General features: G+C 47.2%; 1 protein-coding gene across 2 annotated transcripts in view; it reads left to right on the top strand.

Annotated features, from left to right (window-relative positions):
* Positions 1 to 24994, top strand: part of WDR27 (WD repeat domain 27) — a 167224-nt gene that overhangs the window by 44353 nt on the left and 97877 nt on the right. The window contains exons 18-25 of one of the 2 annotated variants that reach the window (XM_034669488.1): positions 1945 to 2042; positions 2857 to 2985; positions 3589 to 3681; positions 8260 to 8381; positions 9350 to 9483; positions 13240 to 13337; positions 14660 to 14781; positions 24494 to 24591. In XM_034669488.1, the coding sequence (XP_034525379.1) occupies positions 1945 to 2042; positions 2857 to 2985; positions 3589 to 3681; positions 8260 to 8381; positions 9350 to 9483; positions 13240 to 13337; positions 14660 to 14781; positions 24494 to 24591 (894 nt within the window). Of the gene's footprint in view, positions 1 to 1944; positions 2043 to 2856; positions 2986 to 3588; positions 3682 to 8259; positions 8382 to 9349; positions 9484 to 10784; positions 10864 to 13239; positions 13338 to 14659; positions 14787 to 24493; positions 24592 to 24994 lie in introns of those variants that run through there. The other variant, XM_034669489.1, reaches the window with a different exon arrangement.

The raw sequence follows: 24994 nt of genomic DNA, 5'->3' as shown, positions 1-24994 counted from the left end.
GGGGTCCTCTCTGCCTCTTGGACACGAATCTTGTTTCCCTTGCTAGATTAGGGAAGTTTTCAGCTACAATTTGTTCAAATATCTCTTCTAGACCTCTGTTTTTCTCCACCCCCTCGGGGATGCCGATGATTCTGACATTGGAACGTTTCATTGAGTCAGTGATCTCCTGTAACCTACATTCTTTTTTTTTTTTTTAAGGATTTTATTTATTTATTCGACAGAGATAGAGACAGCCAGCGAGAGAGGGAACACAGGCAGGGGGAGTGGGAGAGGAAGCAGCAGGTTCTCAGCAGAGGAGCCTGATGTGGGGCTTGATCCCGTAATGCTGGGATCGCGCCCTGAGCCGAAGGCAGACGCTTAACCGCTGTGCCACCCAGGCGCCCCCCGTAACCTACATTCTTGAACGTGGATTTTTTTGAGCCCAGTTTCTATTTTAGCTTTCTCTTCTACTAACCCATCCTCCAATTCATTGATACGTTCTTCTGCCTTATTCACCCTGACCGTCAGAGCCTCTAGTTTTGACTGCATTTGGCTCATAGAATTTTTAATTTCTGCCAGATTCGCTCTCATTTCCGCCCCTAGAGATTCTATATTCTCATTAACATTTTCTTTAATACTTTTTTCAAGTCTACACATCATCTTGACCATTGTTACTCTGAACTCCATTTCTTATAATTAGGTTATATCCATATCCATTAGTTCTGTGGCAGAGGCCACAGACTCATTGTCTTTTCTTTGCTGGGGGGGATTTCTCCTTCTCATCATTCTGATGAGGAGAGGGTGCGGGGCTGTCCAGAGCCCAAATTATTGACCGGGACCCAGGCCGTGCGCCCTTGTTTTATAGGGATCTTAGGGATGTGGGCTTCTTGATTTTTCAGCCTGCCTTCTGGGGGAGGGGCCTGCTGCGCCGATACTCAGGCAACCCTGTTTGGGTAGAGTCTCCATGTCCCCTGTGGGGGGGATGGGGATGGGCACACTGAGCCAGTGTTTCCAGGCTTTTGTTCTCTGGCGGCTTTCCCTGGCGGTTTGCTATGCCTCTTCTGAGAGTCAGAGCAGCAGTGGCCGAATCTCAGCCTCTGTCTCAGAACAGAGGGATTGCGGACCATTCTCCACTGATGATCTGGCCACTTTAACTCTGTTTCTGTTGGTGCTGCTCAACCCTGCAGCGTCCCGGGATGTGCGCCCCACACCCGGCATCCCAGCCCTCACTTCCAGGGCCGGCGCTTCTCTGTCCTTTGTGTTTCTAACGCCGTCAGCCACCAGCCGCCCTGCGCGCGCTCCTGGAGCTCCCGGTCTTAGTCTGGTTCCAGTGAGCACTCCGGAGCTCTGATTTTCAGTCTGGTGGCACGTGTTCCCTGGCTCACGGTCTCAGTCTGCTCCCTCGAGGGTGCCGGTCCGCGAGTCCGCCCGCTCCCCCGTGCAGGTGGCTACTGCTTCCCGGCGCCCGAACGCAGCAGCTCCCTCCCCCTTCCGTTTATCTTCTGATATCTGTGCGCGGTTTCACGGCTCCCCGCTTTGTACCTCGATACTCAGCGCTGGAGATGTTCATTTGTAGAGATCCAGATGTATCTTCCTGCGTCTCAGGCTGATTCCGTAGATGTTCAGGCTGGTCTGGTACCTATCCAGCTCGACTCAGGGGTCCGGCTGAAAAAGGGGTCCCCTACTCCTCCGCCATCTTAACTCTGGCTGTTCTGATTTTGTTTCATTCTTTCGGTGTTTTTCACTATTATACTATCTTTGTTTTATATGTTAGGTTTAACTAGGACAAACATCCTCCCTCCTTTTTACAGTTATTTCATGGCTTTGCATGTGTTTGCATGTATTCAAGTTGGATAGAATGAAATTGCACATGTAAACGGACAATCTACCATTTCTAGTCTATTTTTTTATTTCTAATCTCATTTTGAACTTTCTTGATTTTCATTTTTCTGATGTTCCTTCAAGTAAGGAATACCCTTTGGAGAGTTCTCCGCCAGTCAAAGTCCACAAGCAGCGTGTCCTCGCACATGGGCCAACTGCTGCAAGCTGCATCCAGTACTCAGGTATGCCGTGCCCAGGGCTGCCCTTCACTGCATTTCTTTTCTTTTTTTTTTTTTTTTTTTTAAAGATTTTATTTATTTACTTGACAGAGATAGAGACAGCCAGCGAGAGAGGGAACACAAGCAGGGGGAGTGGGAGAGGAAGAAGCAGGCTCACAGCGGAGGAGCCTGATGTGGGGCGATCCCATAACGCCGGGATCACGCCCTGAGCTGAAGGCAGACGCCCAACCGCTGTGCCACCCAGGCGCCCCCTTCACTGCATTTCTAAGGGTCTTTTACCCGCCCCTGTTTTGTTGTAAATAGAGCTTTAAAAATCTCGGTTGCATGAAGTTTTCTAGCACTGTTCGAGTCTGGATTAAAATCAAAGTTCACGTTGCCTTTGAGCGTACTGGCATTAGGGCATCCACGCTCACGCTGGTTGCTGCTACAGACGGGAGCTCCTGGATTGGGAATTAGAAGCTCACCCAGCTCTGTGCTTTGCCTGTTTGACCCTCTCCTCTGTAGCGTTGGAGGGAGCCGTGATGGGGTCGGGCTGGTTCGCGGAGGACGGAGGAGACCGCTCAGGGCGGATGAATTCAGCATCCTGTGTGGTCGCCATCCCTCCTGGGAGGGAGACTTTCCTACAGGGCCCTGCACATTTTGGGTTTGTGGTGGCCACATCACTCTCGAGCGTGTTGAAATGCCTCTGCCAGACTCTTTGCTGGGTCTTCAGCACTTTTCCTAAGTGAGTTTGGAGGGAGTGGGGAGCGGCTCCCGTCCAGGTGGCTCTGCGATCTGAGCTCTTTCTTCAGGAGCACACGTTGTTTCTGGTTTCTAGACTTACCCGGAGGGGAGAAGATATGTTTGTCCTCAGTCCCGGTGGCTAGAAGGCCACCCCTCAGCATTTTGAGGGCATTCCTGCAGTTTTCATTACTTCCAACTGTGCTAAGTTCCCTTCGTTTATCATGTAAGTTTAGCCAAAACATGTTTGAGTGATTTTGGGAAATGAGATACATACAATCATCAGTAAAGTACATTTGTGGTGTGAGATAGTCTTGCTTATTTATGATCATGATTGTATGATGCGATTAGAAATAAGGTAGGAGCCTTGAGTTGGAAACTCATGGGGGTCTGTAACTTAGTTCTGCCCTGTGTTAGGGGTAGGTTTAAATATTCCTGTGTAGCTGATCAGTATGTGTCTTTAAAATCTGTTGATGGGAGGCGGGATGCCCTGGGGGTTAGGGTTCTCTGGGTTCAGAAGCCCGTGCTGACTCTGACCAGCCCTGTGGCTCCTAACTCCCGGGTCCTCTTTAAAGAACGTCCTGGGGGTTGCCACCTGGTGGACCCTCACAGTGCGGTGCTTAGCCGTTAAGCAAGTGCTGTTTGTTGTAGGTTCCCTCACTACCTGACGAGACGAATGTCAGACGGACAGTGGCTGCAAGTGCGGCTCCTGTGAGCTGTGATCTTATACGGATCTCTCTTACCGTGTTTAAGCAGGAGACGGACAGTGGCTGCAGGTGCTCCTCCTGTGAGCCGTGATCTTATACGGATCTCTCTTACCGTGTTTAAGCAGGAGATGGACAGTGGCTTGCCTGTGGCTTTGCTAACCACTTGTCACTGGTCTTCCGCGCCGATCTCACTGGGACACCTGCTGTGTTTTCAGGTATGCTGTGTGTTAATTTTAGGTACTATGAATTTATGGGCGGTTCTCCTTTTGGTTCTGGGTATCAATTGCTATTCTCCTTAAGATCAGACTGGACTGGAACAAAGGCTTGCATGGAGGCTTAGTGAACTAGATTAGCCCCGCTAACCTGGGCAGAGGGGGTGGAGCCAGGGAGCGCCCCACGGTCAGGGAACCAAGCTTTTACAAAGTTCCAGGGGAGGGGCAAAGTCAGATCTTACAGACGTGACTAAAGCACATTTGGAAAATTAGGAGGGTTTATACACAGACATTTTTATAAAGGTAAGGAGGTGAGGATGTTTCTCGGGTGAGTAGATTTGAGGTGAGGGCAGCAGTGTTGGAAGTCTTGCTGTTTTAGCTTCCTGACAGATTCCTAGTCCTGGAGCCCTGAGCTACCCCCACTCTCAGTCAGGCTCCTGGGCCCGCTCGCTGCAAGACTCACACTTGGTAGATGTTTTAGCAACAACAAAAACACCAAAAACCCCAGAAATGCTGCCAGTCCAAGTGTTTCTGTGAAGTAGGGAGAGGCGCCTGGTGGAGGGCGCGGGGTGTAGTGGGTGGAGGGGTGCAGGAGCATGCCCCGCGGCGTTCTCCCAGACTCGGCCACCTCCAAGGGCTACAGCGGGCCTCCTGACAGGATGGCGGGGGGGGGGCCCTCTGGAGGGCAGCTTCCTGGCCCGCAGCCCACCTTGTCCCCTATGCTCTGTGGCTCCTCCTGGCTCAAAACCTTGGTTCTGAATGCTCTTGTTAAGACACCTTGCGTGTGCCTGGGACTCCATGTGGGTGTGTTTCTATCGCTCAACAGTGGATAGAAATGGCAATTATGTTGGATGTGATGTTTCTCTGTTTTATTGAAGGAATAGGGTTTGTGGCTGAATTCAGATAATGCAGGAGATGTTCAAACTCACCTTTTAAAAATGCCCTGTTTGTCTTTTGGAGAAAAGAGTCATTCTTACCTACCCCACCTGTTCTAGAACACCATTCTGCCTTGTACCACTGGGTTACTAGTCATATGGTTCAACTTTGAAAATACGATTGCTTTCTCCACACTTTATGCAAAAAGCAGGAAAACGGGCGCTTTAGTTTTCATTGCAATCTAGGGCAAATGAGACCAGTATCATCTGGATATTTCATTGTGGTTACAATTAGATGCTAAGTTAGAATTCCCTCCTGGAGAACTGAGAACTGGGTCCCAGGAGAGCACAGCCGGCTGTGTGTCCCAGCTTGAAAATCAGTGGTCATGATCGCGTTTAATTTAGTAAGGGCCTTCGAATGTGGAACGCTTCCCGTCACACCTGGTTGTCCAGCACAAACATTGTGGGGACGCTGCTTCCGTCCCTCAGTTAGTGAGTGCTGGGCACAGAGCAGAAGCTCAAGGACATGGGTGGATGGATCTGAGCACGTCGCGGGAGGATGCACCCAAGGCTGAGGGGTGTGACAGTGGAATTTTGGGGCCAGCCACTTCATAAGATTAAATTTGATTAAGATATTATTAAATATTATGGAGTTGCATAAAAACCAATTCTGAAAAAAGGGTAGACTTGCGCTCAGAATGTCTTGCTTCCTGGTGTTAAGTTCTCCCCGTCTGCTTGATCTCGGCCACGCTGCTGCCACCCTGTGTTCCTTCTCTGTGGCATGGGGGTCACACACCTCAGGCAAGGCCCTGGCCCCAGGGAAGGAGAGGACTCAGAAATGTCTTGTGTTCCTGCTCATTCTGTTCCTGGGGTTCATCACCCCAGTGTGCACACCACAGGGGCATCTGCCATCCAAGGTGGGAGGCCCTCAGGTGGTTCCGTGAGAAGGCAGGGTGTGCAGCATGGGGCTGACCTGAGGGGAGGAAGGAGGAGCCCAGCCGAGGTCCCTGCTAGGCACGCTGGCCAGCTGGAACTGGGGTCCCTGCACCAGGCTTCGAGATCACAGCTGCTTGTGTGCAGGGTGGAGCTCAGAGGAGAAGGTCGTGTAGGGGTTCCTAGTGTTGTCATTCGGAGTCAGAGAGGTCTGTCCCTGGCCTCCCAGCTGATGCACTGGGATGCCTTGTGATGCCTGGGGACCAGCAGAGGGACGCCCCTTTACAGTTTCTACGATGGGAGCACTTCTTCTTTGGTAACTCAGTTGATCTTGTCTGGGCTCCCAGGCTCGAAATACTAATTAGCAGGGAGGGACAGAAGGACAGAGGAAGGTGTCCTCACTCTGCAGTGGATTACCACTTAATTGGGAAGAATTACACCCAGTTAAACGGTGGTGACTTCAGAGTACGTGTCCCTCTGACTCGTGGGTAAGGTGGTGGAGGTCTCAGCTCCCCTCTGTGACGTCGAGGAAGGGAGCCACTGGGCTGGGAGTCCAGGTGCGTCTGCAGGTCCCAGAGCCGGAGCAGGCAGATCTGCCTACCTTTCATGCCCTCACCCTGAGCCTGCGGCCGGGCCCACAGCACCTGGGACGCTCGTGGGTGGTTGTGGCTATCAGACACACTGACCTTCAGTGAAACATCACTGGTGCCGTACCCGGTGACAGTTACACGCATTGTGTGCCCTGGCCTTGCTGCTCCCTGCAAAGCAGCAATGGTGCGGGCCTGCAGCCTGGTGTGATGGGGCCTTTGTCCTCCTGGTAAAACTCCCAGAAACTACACCAGAGGGCAGCAGAGCTATTTCAGGAAATTCAGCTCTGGTTGTCTTGGGTCGCGCTACAGAACGGCAGTGCGCACTCTATAAATCCCTCTTGCGTTTCGATCTCTTCCGCATTGGTTCTCTGGCTGGTATGCAGCTCTCTGTGTCCTCTGCCGTGGTCCGGCCGCAGTAAGAATGTCCTTCCGGGGGCGCTGGCTTCTGTGCATGTTCAGTCACAGAGTGCTTGAGCTGGAGGCCGGCAAGTTCCCGGATGCACTGCTGAGTCCATGGGTCCTCTCTCCGCTGTCCTGGCCAGACGCGGGGCCCACAGAGAAAGGGGCTTTGCTGTGGCCCTGGGGTCACCAGGCCTGTCCTGCGTGCCCCGTGTAGCACAGCACCATCCATACTCCCCAGTTGTGCCGTGGCTGGGGGCACTCGCGCCCTAGCCTGCCATCTCTCTGTCCCTCTCCACTCCATAAAGCCCACGGTTTTCTTTTTTCTTTTCTTTTTAAAGATTTTAGTTACTTATTTGACAGAGAGAGAGGCAGCGAGAGAGGGAACACAAGCAGGGGGAGGGGGAGAGGGAGAAGCAGGCTTCCCGCCGAGCAGGGAGCCCGATGCGGGGCTCCATTCCAGAACGCCGGGATCATGACCTAGGCCAAAGGCAGACGCTTAAGGACTGAGCCACCCCGGCGCCCCGAGCCCACGGCCAGCCTGTCTCTGCCTGTCCTTGGGCTCCTCGGCTTCTCAGAGCAGCGGCGTCAGGACCCTTTTCCGATTGCCTCCTGGGGTGCTGACCTTTCTAAGTGCCTCTGATGGAGGCAGGATGCAAAGGTCGGCCTGTGTCAGAGACAGCAGGTGCCCAGTGGGAAGGAGTAGGGCTGGCCTGGTGCTAGTGCGTCCGGTTCCTGCAGAGTCATGCGTCTGTTCTCTGGGCCACCGTGCTGCCAGCCAGTTCCTCAGGACCGCGTGGACTGCTGGGCAGCGTGGAGCTGTGGCAGATGCGGGACAGGGAACCCACTGGCGAGGACTCACTGTCCCACTGACCATGTGTGTGGTTGGAGCAGTCTGTGGACTGTATTGAGTGCCCAGCCCGGCGCCTGGCAGGTCAGGCCCCAGCCCTCCTCAATGCAGGCGCCCTTGCATAGAAGGAGTGGGTGCAGCGCCTGATCCCTGGGCCCGCTCCCTGTGAACTTAGTGATCCGACATCCTGATTGCTAGACATGAGGAGGGGTCACATCAGAAGGCAGGGTTTCGCTGTCTGCCAAGTCAGGGCCAGTAGTGGCGGGGACAGAGGTCAAGGGGTCATAACGGCCCAAAGGACAGACCGCAGTTGGCGGTAGAGCTTCTCTTCAGGTGTTTCGATAAGAAGCGAGAAGCAAGTAACCAGTATGTTCTTGACCGCGTGATGGGGGTTGCATGTTACTTCTCATCTCATTCCTGCACACTCCTGTCTGCTGGGGAGGCTCTCGTGGGGCACGTTCATCAGCCCTGCTGCTGGCGGGGCGGCCTGTGTGCGGCGGTCCCGGGTGCTGAGCACGGCCGCTGCACAGGGCCCAGAGGCCAACGGCCCTAACAGTAACAGACCATATGTGGCCTCACTCAGCATGCCCTTCTGGCCTGTTCCTTCAGTGCTTAGGGAATAACACTTCTTGAAGACGTGTTATTGTGATGCCCACAGATTTCTGTACTTCTTATAATGCTACATTTTATGAGTTTCTACAGTTTATGTTCCTTACATGCACCCATAATTGAGCTGCATGTCCCACACATTTTGAAATAGCTCCTTCACAGACCGTACTAAGCCTTTAAATGAGCACGGTTCACCTGCTCGGGCTTCGGTTTCCCTGGCGCCACCGTAGCTTGGCAGCACCGCTGGCCCGGCGATCTGCTGCTGGACTATCTGCATCCTGCTGGACGGGAGGCCTAGGGCCCCTCTGCTTCTGTCTCCCGCTAGGTCACGACGGGGCAGTGAGCACCGTGTGCTGGAGCCATGACGGCCGGCGGCTGCTATCTGCTTCCCGGGACGGGACGCTGCGGCTGTGGTCACTCCGCGGGGCGGAACTCGTGTTGTGTGTGGTAATGGGCGACCCCAGTCGGTTACGGGCAGGGTTTCCCTAACCAGCCCTGTGGCCCCCAGACCGGCAGACTCACAGAGGCACGCAGCACCTTCTTGGGCCCCGGGCTTTTACCCCCACCGGGAGCGTGGGAAACGGGGTGAACCAGAGTTGCCTCAGTGCACCCACCGTGGTCAGTGACTCAGCATTTTCGTGTGTGTGTGTGTTCACACACGTGTGTCACATGCATACATGCGTGACAGCTACGTACACACACAGGCATGTGTGCACTTGTGTGCCGGCACAGTTACCTGTGAGCGTTTCCACACGCTTATAAGAGACCATTTGGACACAATGGGAGAGGCGAGAAGGGGAGATGGTGATGATGTCACAGCTGAGACGGGGGAAAGGGAGGTGACAATAGGGCTGTGCCCCCACAAGTCAGATCAGGATCTGGTGAACTGCAGATTGTCAAAGCCGTGGTTAGCACTTATCTCCTGCAGTCTTATTGTGAAAGGAGGACTGAATCCTAGGAAGACTGGCCAGGAAGGGACGTGTGCAGACCAGGGACTCCAGGACGAGGTGTTTGGAAGCAGCTTCAAGGGGACGGGTCTGTTTTAGGGTTGTTGACACTGTCGTCTCCCACATGTGACTCTGAAACACACACCTGAGAGCAGATGTCTCAGAACTGGGTTCCATGGTTAGAATTTTGTCGTTAATAAAATCCTTGCTGTTTAATATGCTCACTGCCAAGTTTCAATTTTATTTTATTTTAAAGTTTTTAAATGGCCAGGATTCAAAATACTCATTACAGAAAAATTTTAATCATGTGACATCTTTCAGAAATAGTCGGAAAGAAGAAACAAAATGGTGAACCGGTCCTAAGGAAGTGTGTCTGCGTTTAGAGTGGACGTGTGGGTTGATAGGAGTCTCCGTGTGGCTCCTGTCGGCCTCTGTTACGTTGGCCGTGATTACTGATTTGCATTGCAGGGCAAAGATGTGTTTTCCAAGCCCGTTCGGTCTGCGCAGTTCTATTACATAGACACTTTCATACTGTTGTCTTCCGGCCCCGAGCTCCAGCTCCTCCGGTACCACGTGGACACTTGCAAGGATGAGATCCAGAGGTGCGTGGTCTGCTCTTCTGTTTCCTGTCTCTGCACGGTCGGGGAGCCCTGTCTCTTACTGGGCTGTATGTAAATAGAGTGTTTACATTTAAACATGTCACCTCACCGCAAGCTGCTGGCGAGAGCCGAGGGACGGGCTTCTCCCTCCTCAGAGCTGGTCTGCGGTGCAGTGCAGGGCCCTTGGTGCAACGAGAGGCTCCGGGGTTCTGCAGGTGGAGCTCTTGCCTCGGTTCAGCAGCGTATCTGATTGATGTTACGTGGGACGATTCCTGCTGTGCTTGTCGTGAAGTTAAAACACGAACCGCTTCATACACACACACACACACACACACACACGTATACGTACTAAACATACAGACTGATTGCCTGTTCACACCTCCCTGTGCAAATACTAACGTTTGTTTTGTTTTCAAATATCGTAAAGAAATAAAACATTACAGGGTTAATTAATGGCCCGCCTTCCCAGGCCGGTTCCCACCCCTCGTTCCTTTGCTTTTTTTCCTTACCACGGTAAGTGTAGCTACCATCTGTCACCACACAAAGTTACCCGGTACTATTCACTGTAGTCCTGTGCTGCACTCCCATCCCCGGACCCGTATTTCCTAATCCCCTTCCCCTCTTCCACCCATGCGCCCCACCCGCCACCAGTTTATTCTCTGTATGCATGAATCTGTTTCTGTTTTCTTTTGTTTTTTAGATTCCACATATAAGTGAGATCACAGGGTATTTGTTTTTCTCTGACTTCTTTCACGTAGCATACTACTCTCCAGGTCCATCCTCGTTGCACGTGGCAAGGTCTCATCCTCTCTGATGGCTGAGTACTGTTCCATTGTACATATGTACATCTCATCTTCTTCATCCGTTCGTCTGTCCGTGGACACCTGGCTGCTTCCAACCTTAGCTGTTGTAACTGTCCTCTTGTTGAGATTGGTGTGTTTGCTTCCCATCCATGCTTTTATATTTGCTAATGTAACACATCTTTCATGATAATCAGAATTGTGTTTCTGAGATTTAGCCATGCTTGCGAATGTGACTTCAGTCTGTTCGCAGCCCTGCTATGAAATTTTATACAACAGAAATGTGCCATGGCTCCCTCACCCATCCTCTTGTTGCCAGAGACCTGGCTTTTCCCGACTTGCCCTTGTTGTCTAACCAGTGCTCTGCTGGATTTCCTTGTGCATGTGTGGATGTGGGACCATGGCGGGTGATTTCAGACTCGTCTGCTCTGTGCTGGCAGCGAGACAGTGAGGGCAGGTTTTGTCTTTCTCTGGAGGCTGGCTGTCCTTCTGTCCTCTCTGCAGGGGATGCCGTATTCCTTCCTGTAACGAAGTACCTGACTACGGTGTGTCATGTCAGCCTGGAGTTGAGCCATCTGGAGGGGTAAGGCTCACAGACTTGAGGTCTGTGTGCTGGTTCTGTTCTGCTGCTTTTCACTTTATGATTTCAAGGTGGCTGCTGGAGCTCCAGGCATCACATTCATGTTCTTACAGCAGCATGGAGGGGTAGACCCCTGGGAGCATGCCAGGCCTTTGGGGCTGGGACCTGTCTTAGGAACGTGAGGGCAGGAATTGTCAGAGTGTATAAACTGGGCGGATTGCTGCGAGACTTCCCTCACCCATCAGACGTGTGGAGTCACCCCCACATCAGCGTGTCTGTGCTCTTACTGTGGGGCGTGTGAGTTTGAACAGGTCTGAGCTCAGGGTCTGTCTTGTGAGTCATTGTGGCTTCTGTTTCATCCCCAGCCCCTTGTGCCCTTCGGGAGACCTGTGGGCAAGTTTTCAGCTTAGTAGGCTGATTGGGTAGCTTTCTCATTGTGAAGGAGGAACACACATGGCAGGTACCCCTGGCTCCCAGCAAGAAGACTGGCTTACTCTTAGGTCAGCCACTTGGCCAAGAAACGTGTGCTGAGGCCGGGATGGATTTGGCTCAGGTGTGATGTATCCGTGGAGTCACAGAGGCTCCTGAGCGGGGCACAGGTGCCGCGCCGGACAGACAGCAGAGAGTGCCCTGGGCTCCCTGTAGCATTACCGCTGTAGCTTCCTGCCCCTGGTCTGTCGTGGGCCCTCATGCCCATGACGCTGCAGTGTGGCATCAGGTGCCTGCCGCATCTTACCAGCCAGCTTCCCACTGGCCTGAGTTTGGAGCCAAGTAGTAGGACCTGAATGGTTACTGGTTGTTGCAAGCCAGGCATTTTTCATGTCTTAACATTTTTGATAATACAGTTCCCTGGAAAGAAGTACTGTGTTTGCAGACTATTTGCTTCTGGTCCAGCTGGCAAAGGTGGGGCATGGAGACGGCCTTCATGCCTGATTCCTTCCATGCTGGCCTCGCACGCGCTTACATGCCCCTTTGCGAATGGTCCAGCCCTTCAGCGGGTGGTCGTGTGCAGCCCAGGCGGCCTCACCTCCTCCGTCTGGGGAGATGACCCATGGAGGTTGCTTGAGAAAGGCCCTTCCCCAGGCCTGCTGCTTGGTTGGGCTGCAGCTGCTTTCTCCACTGGAACGCCGGAGTCAGCTGGGGGTCGTGACTCTTGGAAACTGGCAAGGCTTCAAATGATGGGACGCCGAACCTCACCCGGGCCACAGGCATGAGCGTCTCTCAGCAAAGCTGTCTGTTCCTTGGGCAGGGCTCTGGCCGGCCACCTCAGTGCACCTCGGCCCTTCTCGTGGAGCAGATCCTCTCCCTCTGAGCCGAATTGGGCACGTGGCCCGCTATGCCTCATGAATACCTGTGCCTTAAACGGGGACTGTCCCTTCCCCATTCCCACCTCACCTCCACGCCCTGTGATTTCAGCTGTGTGTGTTCCCCCTTGGCTTGCGTGATCTTTCTGACATGTCTCTCCTGGTCTGAGCTGTTTCCATGGCTCTCCCATGACACGGCTGCTTTCTGCCCCATAAACCACCTGCTGTATGATCCCGTGCAGTTTTTCAGCAAGAATGCACAGTAATTTGTGGGATCTTTATGTTGTCACTGAGCTTCCCTTCAAAACTCTCATGTGACTCCGCTCCATTTCTCCCTCCAGTCGGTGTGGCTGACCCCAACATCTCCATTCCCCCCAGGACCTGCTCTCTGAGTCATCCCTCTGGGTGCCCATCTCTGTGCCTACCCTGCATATGTGGTCCCAGGCTCCCACACAGCATTCACCCACCCGTGGAAGGTACAGGCTGATGGCCTGTTCATCCCCCCTCTCAGCTGCCCAGCAGGCTCAAACATGGAGCCCTCCTGGCACTCTGCCCCCGCCCCCACCTGCTCCTGCCCCGCTGGGCCATCCCTAGAGAGTTCCCCTGGCCCTACTTGGGCCAGGATCACATTGTAAGATTGCTAGCAGGTTCCCTTCCTTTACAAAATTATTGTTAGGGATTCTTGAGGTCGTATGTTTATTAAACCAATAGTAACTGCTTATGTTACCCTTCAGAAAGTATTAACAACATATGTGTAAATGGAAATACAGATAATTTATAACTGGTTGGATGTCTTCTTAAGTATACATAATTATTTTAGAATTAGGAGAAAACTTTGCTTCCTCATAGACAGGAATGAAATATTTGGGGCTTTATATGATATTTTTTCACGAAGTTTTCCTATAGGAAAAGTTAGTTTCCTAAAGGAATATTAAGGTAGCTGACATATTCCTTTGATGTTATAAAATATAATTATTAAGTGATATGAAAACTTTTTTCATAGTCAGCTTTTTAACAGTAGAATACTTAGTTGTGGGAGGGAAACAAATCGATTTTATCTTTATTTTTCTTTCAGATACAAACAGAAGAGCAGGTGCAAACGTGTCTTCAGACTTGGTACGACTGGTATGACAGAGATTACCAGTTTATCAGCCGTAAATGACTTCTATTCCTGTATCCTTGCCCCTGCTCCTGGTTTTCACATCCGGAGCCTCACCCCCCGGCAGGAGCGTCTGCTGAGGGCCCGGGCTGCAGGCTCACCGCCGAGGACCGGGACTCAGGGAGCTCACGTCTTCTGCATGCATTATACGTGCAGTGATTCCTTCTCAGTGGTGAAGAGAGCTCCAAAGGAAAACTAGGTGTGGACGTAGCAGAGCATATGACATACAGCAGGGTGATCTAGTATTTCTGTCTGTAGTTTATTGTATAATATGTAGTAATTTAGTACTTTTTAAAAATGAACTGCTACACTTGCGATGGACATCCTTCCATTAACGGAAGTTTGCCCCAGCTCTGTGGGGGCTGGCAGACGTTACAGCAGTAATGTTGAATCTGAAATTGAGGCTAAAAGTTTATTTTTTGACTTTTTTTGGCTAGCATCATCCCTTTTAATTAAAAAGCATTGGTTTTGATTTATTTAGAAGAAAAGCTCTGATCTTTAGGAATTCATCTTATAAAATTTTAAGTTATTCAGAGGTCTAAGTTATGTTCTTTTGAAGAATTCTATAGTTGACATTTCAGAAGGACTGATAGAAGGTGTTAGAGGTTCTAGTTGTTTTAATTACAAATGTGGTATTTTTATGCTAGAACCTTTGCTACACACATGACACAACACCTAGCAGAATTGTGTCCTTGTGAGTATTCTGGCCTCGAATAGTGGTTTCTGCGTATTTCAGTATTAGCACTGGATTTATTATCGAATCTGGTAGTCTTTCTACCATATATACTATTGGTGACAGTGCTCTGGGCCACACATTGGAGGTGGAGTAGTTCTGGTGGTCACTAACTGCCACTCCCATCCCGAGTGTAGGAGTTAGTGGCGCTCAGTCGACCGTATGCCATGCTGGGAGTGGTGGGCTCTCGTGTGGCTGACTCGGGCGGCCCTGTCCACGTTCATGGTTGTATTGCTAATTTTACCATCAGACCTGTCTTCTGAGCTCAGTACCCATAGATTCACCTGCCGTTCCATCTCTTGATTTGGGCATTTCCTGGAGCCCTCAAACCTCATTTCACCGAAGTTAGACCTCTGGGCTTCCCACCTTGAGACGGGTACTGCCTGGGTCTGCCCTTGTCCACGGCCCAGCAGCTCCTGCCGGACGCCCAGCACCAGAAGGGGGGAGCAGGGCTGTGAGCCCAGCTTCTGTGGAGCCTCAGACAGTCATGCCCATCATCCCCTGTGTGTCTCCTTGGTGTCCCAAAAGTACTAACAGAATACGCAGGAGGGCTCACTCCTGGTGGCGGGTTGTTGAGAGGAGTTCCCTAACTGAGTGGCACAGATCTCGTGCTCACGGCCGGCCGGAACAGGACCCTGGAAGTTTTTGACCTCAATGCAGGTCGCAGCGCAGCCGTGATCGTGGAAGCCCATTCACGGCCTGTCCACCAAATCTGCCAGAATAAAGTGAGTGAGCTGTTGACAGCACATATCATTTGTAAAATTGTATGTTTAAAGTGTTTGACTCGTACAGATGTCTTATGCAAGTTTAACAGTTTGCTACCGAATTCATTGCTAATTTGTGGTCATCATTAAATTTTGTAAGCCTTGATGTTTGACCTTAGAAGATAGTTTAATGGCATATGGAATGTTAATTTTTGTACTTTCCTCTTTGATTATTTTGTGGGCCCCTTTTTCAGCTTTCCTAGTAATGCATTCACACTTAAAACTTGATGAAGGGTTTGGGTGTTTCAGGCTCTGAAGGACTGAGCGAGTCATGGAGACCCTGCTGGAATGTGAGGTACCTTCAGGAATCAGTAGTTTCTCTCTGTAAGACGTTCCTGTCTGTCTTGACAGTAGTAGTTTAAACTACCCACAGCTGAGGGTCACAGACTCGAGATTAGGGGAGGTGCTGTCTCGACGCGCTCATTGTCTCATAGTTGAGTTGAAAAGACACTTTGCAAACCAAAAGCCATTTAAGATTTGTGAACAAAACTTGTTTTTAGGACTGCAACTACAATTTGGATTTTTGATATATTTGGAATGACTTTAATTTATAATGTCTTCTGAAATCTGCATTATGATCTCAAGGGTATCGTTGTTCTTTTTTTAGAAGGAGAGACCGGCAGAGGGAGAGAAAATCCTAAGTAGGCTCCACCCCCACCATTACCACCATCATCACCATCATTACCACCATGACTGTTTCAGCTGCTGAAATTGGAAATACAAAATATAGTTTTGGAGTTTTAAATGCTTTTTATTTACTTATAAAAAATAAAACCCCAGTTTTAAAATAATGGTAAAGATAATTCTTTTAAACTAAACCAATTTTCTCATATTTTCAAAAGAAGTTATTTCATTTTGAAAAATGATGTGATGCTATTTTTTTTTATTTTATTTTATTTTTATTTTATTTTATTATATTATGTTAATCACCATACAGTACATCCCCAGATTCCGATGTAAAGTTTGATTGCTTCATTAGTTGCGTATAACACCCAGTGCACCATGCAATACGTGCCCTCCTTACTACCCATCACCAGTCTATCCCATTCCCCCACCCCCTCCCCTCTGAAGTCTTCAGTTTGTTTCTCATAGTCCATAGTCTCTCATGTTTCATTCCCCCTTCTGATTACCCCCCTTTTCTTTATCCCTTTCCTCCCCTACCGATCATCCTAGTTCTTATGTTCCATAGATGAGAGAAATCATATGATAATTGTCTTTCTCTGCTTGACTTATTTCACTTAGCATTATCTCCTCCAGTGCCGTCCATGTTGCAGCAAATGTTGAGAATTCGTTCTTTCTGATAGCTGAGTAATATTCCATTGTATATATGGACCACAGCTTCTTAATCCAGTCATCTGTTGAAGGGCATCTCGGCTCCTTCCATGATTTGGCTATTGTGGACAATGCAGCTATGAACATTGGGGTGCATATGGCCCTTCTCTTTACTACGTCTGTATCTTTGGGGTAAACACCCAGTAGTGCAATGGCTGGGTCATAGGGTAGTTCAATTTTTAACTTTTTAAGGGACCTCCACACTGTTTTCCAGAGTGGCTGTACCAACTTGCATTCCCACCAACAATGTAGGAGGGATCCCCTTTCTCCACATCCTCTCCAACAATTGTTGTTTCTTGCCTTGTCTATCTTTGCCATTCTAACTGGCGTAAGGTGGTATCTCAGTGTGGTTTTGATTTGAATTTCCCTGATGGCTAATGATTTTGAACATTTTTTCATGTGTCTGTTAGCCATTTGTATGTCTTCATTGGAAAAGTGTCTGTTCATATCTTCTGCCCATTTTATGATTTGTTTATTTGTTTCTCGTGTATTGAGTTTGAGAAGTTCTTTGTAGATCTTGGATACCAGTCCTTTATCTGTGGTGTCCTTTGCAAATATATTCTCCCATTCCGTGGGCTGTCTCTTAGTTTTTTTGACTGTTTCCTTGGCTGTGCAGAAGCTCTTTATCCTGATAAAGTCCCATAAGTTCATTTTATCTTTTATTTCTCTTGCCTTTGGAGATGTGTCGTGAAAAAGGTTGCTCTGGCCGATGTCATAGAAGTTGTTGCCTATGTTCTCCTCTAGAATTTTGATGGATTCCTGTCTCACATTGAGGTCTTTCATCCATTTGGAGTTTATTTTTGTGTATGGTGTGAGAGAGTGGTCAAGTTTCATTCTTTTGCATGTAGCTGTCCAATTTTCCCAGCACCATTTATTGAAGAGACTGTCTTTTTTCCACCGGATGTTTTTTCCTGCTTTATCAAAGATTAGTTGCCCAAAGAGCCGAGGGTCCATTTCTGGGTTCTCTATTCTGTTCCATTGGTCGATGTGTCTGTTTTTGTGCCAGTACCATGCTGTCTTTGTGATCACAGCTTTGTAGTACAGCTCGAAATCCGGCATTGTGATGCCCCCAGCTTTGTTTTTCCTTTTCAACAGTTCCTTGGAGATTCGGGGCCTTTTCTGGTTCCATACAAATTTAAGGACTATTTGTTCCAGTTCTTTGAAAAATGTCCTCGGTATTTTGATCGGGATAGCATTGAAAGTGTAGATTGCTCTGGGTAGTATGGACATTTTAACTATGTTAATTCTTCCAATCCATGAGCATGGAATATTTTTCCATCTTTTTATGTCTTCCTCAATATCTTTCAAAAGTGATCTATAGTTTCTAGCATATAGGTCCTTTACGTCTCTGGTTAAGTTAATTCCAAGGTAACGCATGGTTTTTGGTGTTATTGTAAATGGGATGGATTCCCTAATTTCTCTTTCTTCAGTCTCGTTATTCGTGTATAGAAATGCAACTGATTTCTGGGCATTGATTTTGTATCCTGCCACCTTACTGAATTGTTCTATAACTTCTAATAGTTTGGGAGTGGATTCCTTTGGGTTTTCCATATAGAGTATCATGTCATCTGCAAAGAGAGACAGTTTGACTTCTTCTTTGCCGATTTGGATACCTTTGATCCCTTTTTGTCTTCTGATTGCTGTTGCAAGGACTTCTAGTACTATGTTGAATAATAGTGGCGAGAGTGGGCATCCTTGTCGTGTTCCTGATCTTAAGGGAAAGGCTTCCAGCTTTTCCCCATTGAGAATAATGCTTGCAGTAGGCTTTTCATAGATGGCTTTTATGAGATTGAGAAATGTACCCTCTATTCCTACACTCTGAAGGGTTTTAATCAGGAAAGGATGCTGTATTTTGTCAAATGCTTTTTCTGCATCAATTGAGAGGATCATATGGTTCTTGAGTCTTTTCTTGTTGATATGATGTATCACATTGATTGATTTGCGAGTGTTGANATTCCGATTTCAGAGTGTTGTGGTCTGAGAATATGCAAGGGATAATTTCAATCTTTTGGTATTGGTTGAGACCTGTTTTGTGTCCCAGAGCATGATCTATTCTTGAGAATGTTCCATGGGCATTTGAATAGAATGAGTATTCTTTGGTTCTGGGGTGTAGTGTTCTATATATATCTATGAGGTCCAACTCGTCGAGTATGGCATTCAAAGCCTTTGATTCTTTGCTTAGTTTTTGCCAGGGTGTTCTGTCTATTTCTGATAGTGGGGTGTTGAGGTCCCCTACTATTACTGTGTTCTTATCTATATGTCTCTTTATTTTGGTTAAGAGTTGGCTTGTGTATCTTGCTGCTCCCCTGTTGGGGGCATATATATTAATAATTGTCATATCCACTTGTTGAATACTTCCTTTAAGAATAATATAGTGCCCTTCTGTATCTCTCTCTATGGCCTCTAGTTTAAAATCCAGTCTATCTGATATGAGAATTGCTACTCCAGCTTTCTTTTGAGGTCCATTTGCGTGGAAGATGGTACTCCATCCCCTTACTCTAAGTCTGNCGGTCATTAGAATAGAATGAGTATTCTTTTTTTCTGCGTGTAGTGTTCTATATATATCTATGAGGTCCAGCTTGTCAAGTATGGCATTCAAAGCCTTTGATTCTTTGCTTAGTTTTTGCCAGGGTGTTCTGTCTCTTTCTGATAGTGGGGTGTTGAGGTCCCCTACTATTACTGTGTTCTTATCTATATGTCTCTTTATTTTGGTTAAGAGTTGGCTTGTGTATCTTGCTGCTCCCCTGTTGGGGGCATATATATTAATAATTGTCATATCCACTTGTTGAATACTTCCTTTAAGAATAATATAGTGCCCTTCTGTATCTCTCTCTATGGCCTCTAGTTTAAAATCCAGTCTATCTGATATGAGAATTGCTACTCCAGCTTTCTTTTGAGGTCCATTTGCATGAAAGATGGTACTCCATCCCTTTACTTTCAGTCTGAATGTATCTTTGGGTTCAAAATGAGTCTCTTGTAGACAGCAAATGGATGGGTCATGTCTTTTTATCCAATCTGCAACCCTGTGGCGTTTTATGGGAGAGTTTAAGCCATTTAGATTGATAGAGATTATTGACAGATATGATTTTAATGATGCCATTTCTCTTTAAAGTCTTTGTATCGGTTGTGACTTGCTGCTCTGTATCACTCTTGGGGCCTTTTTACCTTTATAGAGCCCCCCTTAATATCTCCTGTAGGGCTGGTTTCGTGGTTACGAAATTGGTTAATGATTGGCGATTTTGGAACGTCTTTATTTCTCCATCAATTCTGAATGACAGCTTTGCTGGATAAAGGATCCTTGGCTGCATGTTTTTCTCTGAAAGAGCTTTAAAAATGCCCCCCCAAGCCTTTCTCTCATTCCAGGTCTCTGTAGACAGGTCTGACGTAATCCTGATACCTTTGCCTTGGTACGTGAGAAATTTCTTTGCCCTGGCCGCTTTCANTAAATGGATGGGTCGTTTCTTTTTTTCCAGTCTGCAACCCTGTGGCGCTTTATGGGAGCATTCAAGCCATTCACATTGAGACTGAGTACTGAGAGATATGATTTTAATGATGCCATGTTGCCAGTAAAGTCTTTGTTTNCAAATGGATGGGTCATGTCTTTTTATCCAATCTGCAACCCTGTGGCGTTTTATGGGAGAGTTTAAGCCATTTAGATTGATAGAGATTATTGACAGATATGATTTTAATGATGCCATTTCTCTTTAAAGTCTTTGTATCGGTTGTGACTTGCTGCTCTGTATCACTCTTGGGGCCTTTTTACCTTTATAGAGCCCCCCTTAATATCTCCTGTAGGGCTGGTTTCGTGGTTACGAAATTGGTTAATGATTGGCGATTTTGGAACGTCTTTATTTCTCCATCAATTCTGAATGACAGCTTTGCTGGATAAAGGATCCTTGGCTGCATGTTTTTCTCTGAAAGTGTTTTAAAAATGCCCCCCCCATGCTTTCTCTCATTCCAGGTCTCTGTAGACAGGTCTGATGTAATTCTGATAACTTTGCCTTGGTACGTGAGAAATTTCTTTGCCCTGGCCGCTTTCAATACTGTATCCTTGGATCTAATATTTGCGAATTGCACTATGACATGCCGTGGCGTAGGTTNCGTATCCTTGGATCTTATATTTGCGTATTGCACTATGACGTGACGTGGCGTAGGTTTGTCGTGGTTGAGCTTGGGTGGGGTCCTCCCTGCGTCTTGGACACGAATGCTTGTTTCTCTTGCTAGATTAGGGAAGTTTCAGCTACAATTTGTTCAAATATCTCTTCTAGACATCTGTTTTTCTCCACCCCCTTGGGGATGCCGATTTTTCTGACATTGGATCATTTCATTGAGTCAGTAATCTCCCGTTATCTACATTCGTGGGCGTGGATTTTTTTAAGACCAGCTTCTATTTTCGTTTTTTCTTCTACTAACCCATCCTCCAATTCGCTAACGCGTTCCTCTGCCTCGGTGACCCTGGCCGTCAGAGCCTCTAGTTTTGACTGTATTTGGCCCACTGAGTTTTTAATTTCTGTCAGATTCGCTCTCATTTCTGCCCTTAGGGATTCTATATTCTCAGCAACGCTTTCTCTGATGCTTTTTTCAAGTTTACTCATCATCTTGACCATTGTTGCTCTGAATTCCATTTCTGATAATTGGGATACATCCGTATGTATTAATTCTGTGGCCGAGGCCAATTCTGTGGCAGAGGCCACAGACTCATTATCTTTTCTTTGCTGGGGGGGACTTCTCCTTCTCGTCATTCTGATGAAGAGAGATTGCAGGGTTGTCCAGAGCCCAAGTGTTGACTGGGACCCAGGCCGTGCGCCCTTGTTTTATAGAGATCTTAGGGATGTGGGCTTCTTCCTTAAAGAGTTTATTTATTTATTTGAGAGAGAGAGAGACAGTCAGCAAGAAAGGGAACCCAAGCAGAGGAGTGGGAGAGGAAGAAGCAGGTTCCCGGTGGAGAAGCCCGATGAAGGACTCCTTACGGAGCGTTGTGATCACACCCTAATCCGAAGACAGGTGCTTGGTGACTGCGCCACTCAGGCGCTCCGGGTTGTGGGCTTCTTGATTTTTCAGCCTGGCTTTTGTTCTCTGGCGGCTTTCCCTGGCGGTCTGCTGTGCCTCTTCTGAGAGTCAGAGCAGCAGCGGCCGAAATTCAGCCTCTGTCACAGAAGAGGGATTGCGGCCACTGATGTTCTGGCCACTTTAACTCTGTTTCTGTTGGTGCTGCTCAACCCTGCAGCATCCCGGGCTGTGAGCCCCACACCTGGCGTCCCAACCCTTACTTCCAGGGCTGGCGCGTCTCTGTCCTTTGTGTTTCTAACCCCGCCAGCCGCCAGCCACCCCGCACGTGCTCCCGGAGCTCCCGGTCTCAGTCTGGATCCAGTGAGCACACCGGAGTTCCGGAGCTCCCTGAGATGCTTGTTAGCGCGTGCCCCCCGCTCACGGTCTCAGTCTGCTGTCTCAAGGGTGTGGGTCCGAGGTCCGCCCGCTCCCCCGTGTAGGTGGCTACCGCTTCCCGGCGCCCGGACACGGCAGCTCCCTCCCCCTTCCGTTTATCTTCCGATATCTGTGCGCGGTTTCACGGCTCCCCGCTTCGTACCTCAATCTCTATTTTCCTGTTTTTAAATTGTGTTATATCATTAAATGGTTTATTTTTACAATGCAAATATATAAATCTTTTATGATTTATTCATCTCTTTTAAAATCATAGCTTTTGTTTTTTCTTTATATATAATAAAAACTTGACTGTTACTTTTTTCTATGCCTGAATGATACATGCATTTTTGTGATGTGAATACACAATGGTGTGTACAGCTCATTTGAATTGAAAAATTAAATATATAAAGGTTTAAAAAGTTTTCTAGTGAAAACATTTTATCGCACAGAAAACTTTAGATTTTCAGCAAGAATGGTCAGTAAAATCCATATGATGGCCTTAAAATATATTACTTTATTATCTTTAGATCTTGCTTTTTTTAAAAAGAAATGAAATGCTTGTGGGGACAGACACAATTCTGCTCTGTATCTTTCTGTCTCATCCTTCTTTAATGACCACAACTGAATTTGGTGTGACTCTTTCCCAAGTACGCACCAAAATACATTCTGTATTGTGTGGTGTGCTTTCCTTTTACATAATGGCAACAAACTGTACATATCTCTGTCCTACCTGGTTTTTATTCCACACTGTAGGTATGAATTTAATCCATCTTTATGCATTTACAATGTATGCATTTAAGGCTATAAATTTCCCCCTGAATGCTGCTTTGGTTGCACTTTACCAGTTTAGCACGTGGCTGTTTTAATTATTGAGCAGTAAATATTTTCTAATTCCCATTATGACCTTTTTAAACCTAGACTTTATTTAGATGTGTGCTTTTAGATTTCTACATGTATGACCTTGTTTTTGGTAAATTTTTTGTTACTGATTTCTGATTTTATGGCATTGTGTTCAGAGCACATGACCTATATGGCACTGATTCTCTTCTACCTGTTGCGATTTTTGTATTTATTGAGAAACTTGGTTCTCTGGTTGATTTTTATGGCTATTACATATGTGTGCATGAAAAGAATATGTTCTCACCCACCGTTGGGTGTTTGCATAGATGTTTATTGGTCCAACCTTATTAATTGTATTCAAATTATTCAAGTTTCCTATTTTTTTTGTACTCGATTGTTTTTTTTAATTAGAGAAATGTATTAACATTTCTCTCTATGATTGTAATCCTGTCAATTTCTTCTTATAATTTTATTAATTTTTGCTCTATATAGTTACAGGCTGTGTTATTGGGTATATTTAAGTCAGATTTCTTATATTTCTATGTGTAGCATTCCTTTTATAATATTTATAAACTATTTTTAATGAGGTCTTATTTGCTTTCTGTCAGTGTTTTCTGGTACTTATACAATCAATCCTGCGTTCTTTTATTTAGTATGTGCTCTTTTTCTCCCACCTTTCACATTCAGCCTTTAAAAATAATGTTTTAAGTGTTTTTCTTGAAATCCCACTAAGAATCTCTTTTTTTTTAACGTGTTGAGTTCGGTCTGTTTGCAGTTGGTATGATTACTCGCACATTTGGTCTTATTTTCTGCTTTCTCTTCTACATTAAAGAAAAAAAAAACCTTCTGTACTTTTCTGTTTATCATGGATTTTCTTGGCTTCTTCATTTCTTCCTCCTTAGCCTCCTTGGATTGACTGAAAACAGATTTTAATTCTCTTTTTATCCCGGTGAATGCTTTGGTTTTTTACTGGTTAGCTTCAGGAAACTAGCAGTGTTGTAAGGTGTTGTAACTACGCCTTTAAACTCTTAGACTCAGTGCCTTGCCAAGTGCCTGGTGTTTTGTGACGGTCTCTGGGTGTTTGCGGCATGTCTGTTGCATTGTCTGGACGTTGCGATTTACCAAGCTGTCTTGACCCCGTGCTCGCTTGTGGACTCCTCAGCTATGTTGAGATTAGGGGCTGGGGGGCCCTGAGTGGATTCCTCTGTGTCGTGTTTCTCACCTGAAATGGGTATAAAATAGTTTACATCTCATAAGTTTGTTAAGAGGATGAAACATTCAGTGTTCAGAATGCTGTAGGCACAGTTAAGACTCTCTCTCTTTGTTTGCTATTGAGTTTATGTAAACCTTTATTTCCTATTTGTGACTGAAGAACAACCTTGAGGTATGTGCACAGTAGGGATCAGCACTTTCAGATATACTTCATTACATTTTTCTTAATAATTTGGATATTCTTGGCATGGAAGGAAGATGGACATTGTTATGAGCCATAATTATTTAGTGTTTGGGTCCAAAAATGGTTCTGTATGTGGAGTGCAATTGAGCCCCTTCTAGGAGCTATTTTAAGTCACTGCAGCCTTCCTTCTGACTGCAGCCTGAGGGGAAGTGATGATCGGATCAGGCACAGGTCCTCCAAGGGACCCCACCAGGGACACGCACGGGGCTCCACGCAAGCCCGTGCACAGACCCCTGCACAGATTAATAACCTCAAACCTCAAATGCCCCATTCAGGACATCTTTCAGATAATTTATTGAAGATAGATTATGATCTGTACTTTAAATATAAATTCTGGTATATTAATATTGTAGTCTTTTGATCTTTTATCATACTTTTATAACTCTCGGTGGCATTTCATACATAGAAAACATACACCAACACTTCCTAAGGTCAAAATGTACCGTTAGTAATTATTCATAAGGAAGTTTTTGGAGGCCAATTCTGAAATTGTTATAAATAAGAGAAATACTTTGTGTCGGTTTCTTACTTTAGATTCACCGTTGTTAGATATCACCAGTGTAATGTTTACTAATTCAGCCTTTAAAGAACACATCTTGTTCCTTCCCCTTACAATTCTAGGGATCATCATTCACGACCCAACAGCACCAGGTGTATAACCTTTTCGCCACCACAGCCACCGGGGACGGCATAAAGCTGTGGGACTTGAGAACCCTGAGGTAAGGCCCGCCCTGGCCTGCAGGTCCCAGCCGGGCACACGACCTGCTTCTGTGACAGCTCCTGAGGCATGTGGCCTTAGGGTCTGTATAAACTCGGTTTGATCTCCTTGCTAAATACGACCAGGCTGTAGTGAACGTATTCACGCTGACCCATCAAAGAACACGTCACACCAATTCGGAATGCTAACAGAAAAGGTGCTGGTCTTTCCTCTGCTGTGTGAGTGTCTTGTGACCCCTGAGGGTCAGAGATGCACAGGGAAGTGAGGAGATGCTCAAAATCTAGTCATGCAAACACGTAGATATGTGCACCCCTGTTCTCTAAAAAGATAGTTCTGTTATGGGGACTAATCACTAAATCTATAACGTATGTAACAAAGTATCATCAACATTTGTATGTGTGCAC

This window comes from Ailuropoda melanoleuca, chromosome 10 (assembly GCF_002007445.2).
Source record: "Ailuropoda melanoleuca isolate Jingjing chromosome 10, ASM200744v2, whole genome shotgun sequence".
NCBI lineage: Eukaryota > Metazoa > Chordata > Mammalia > Carnivora > Ursidae > Ailuropoda > Ailuropoda melanoleuca.
The sequence above is the reverse complement of the archived record's forward strand: the minus strand, read 5'-3'. Positions and strand labels throughout refer to the sequence as shown.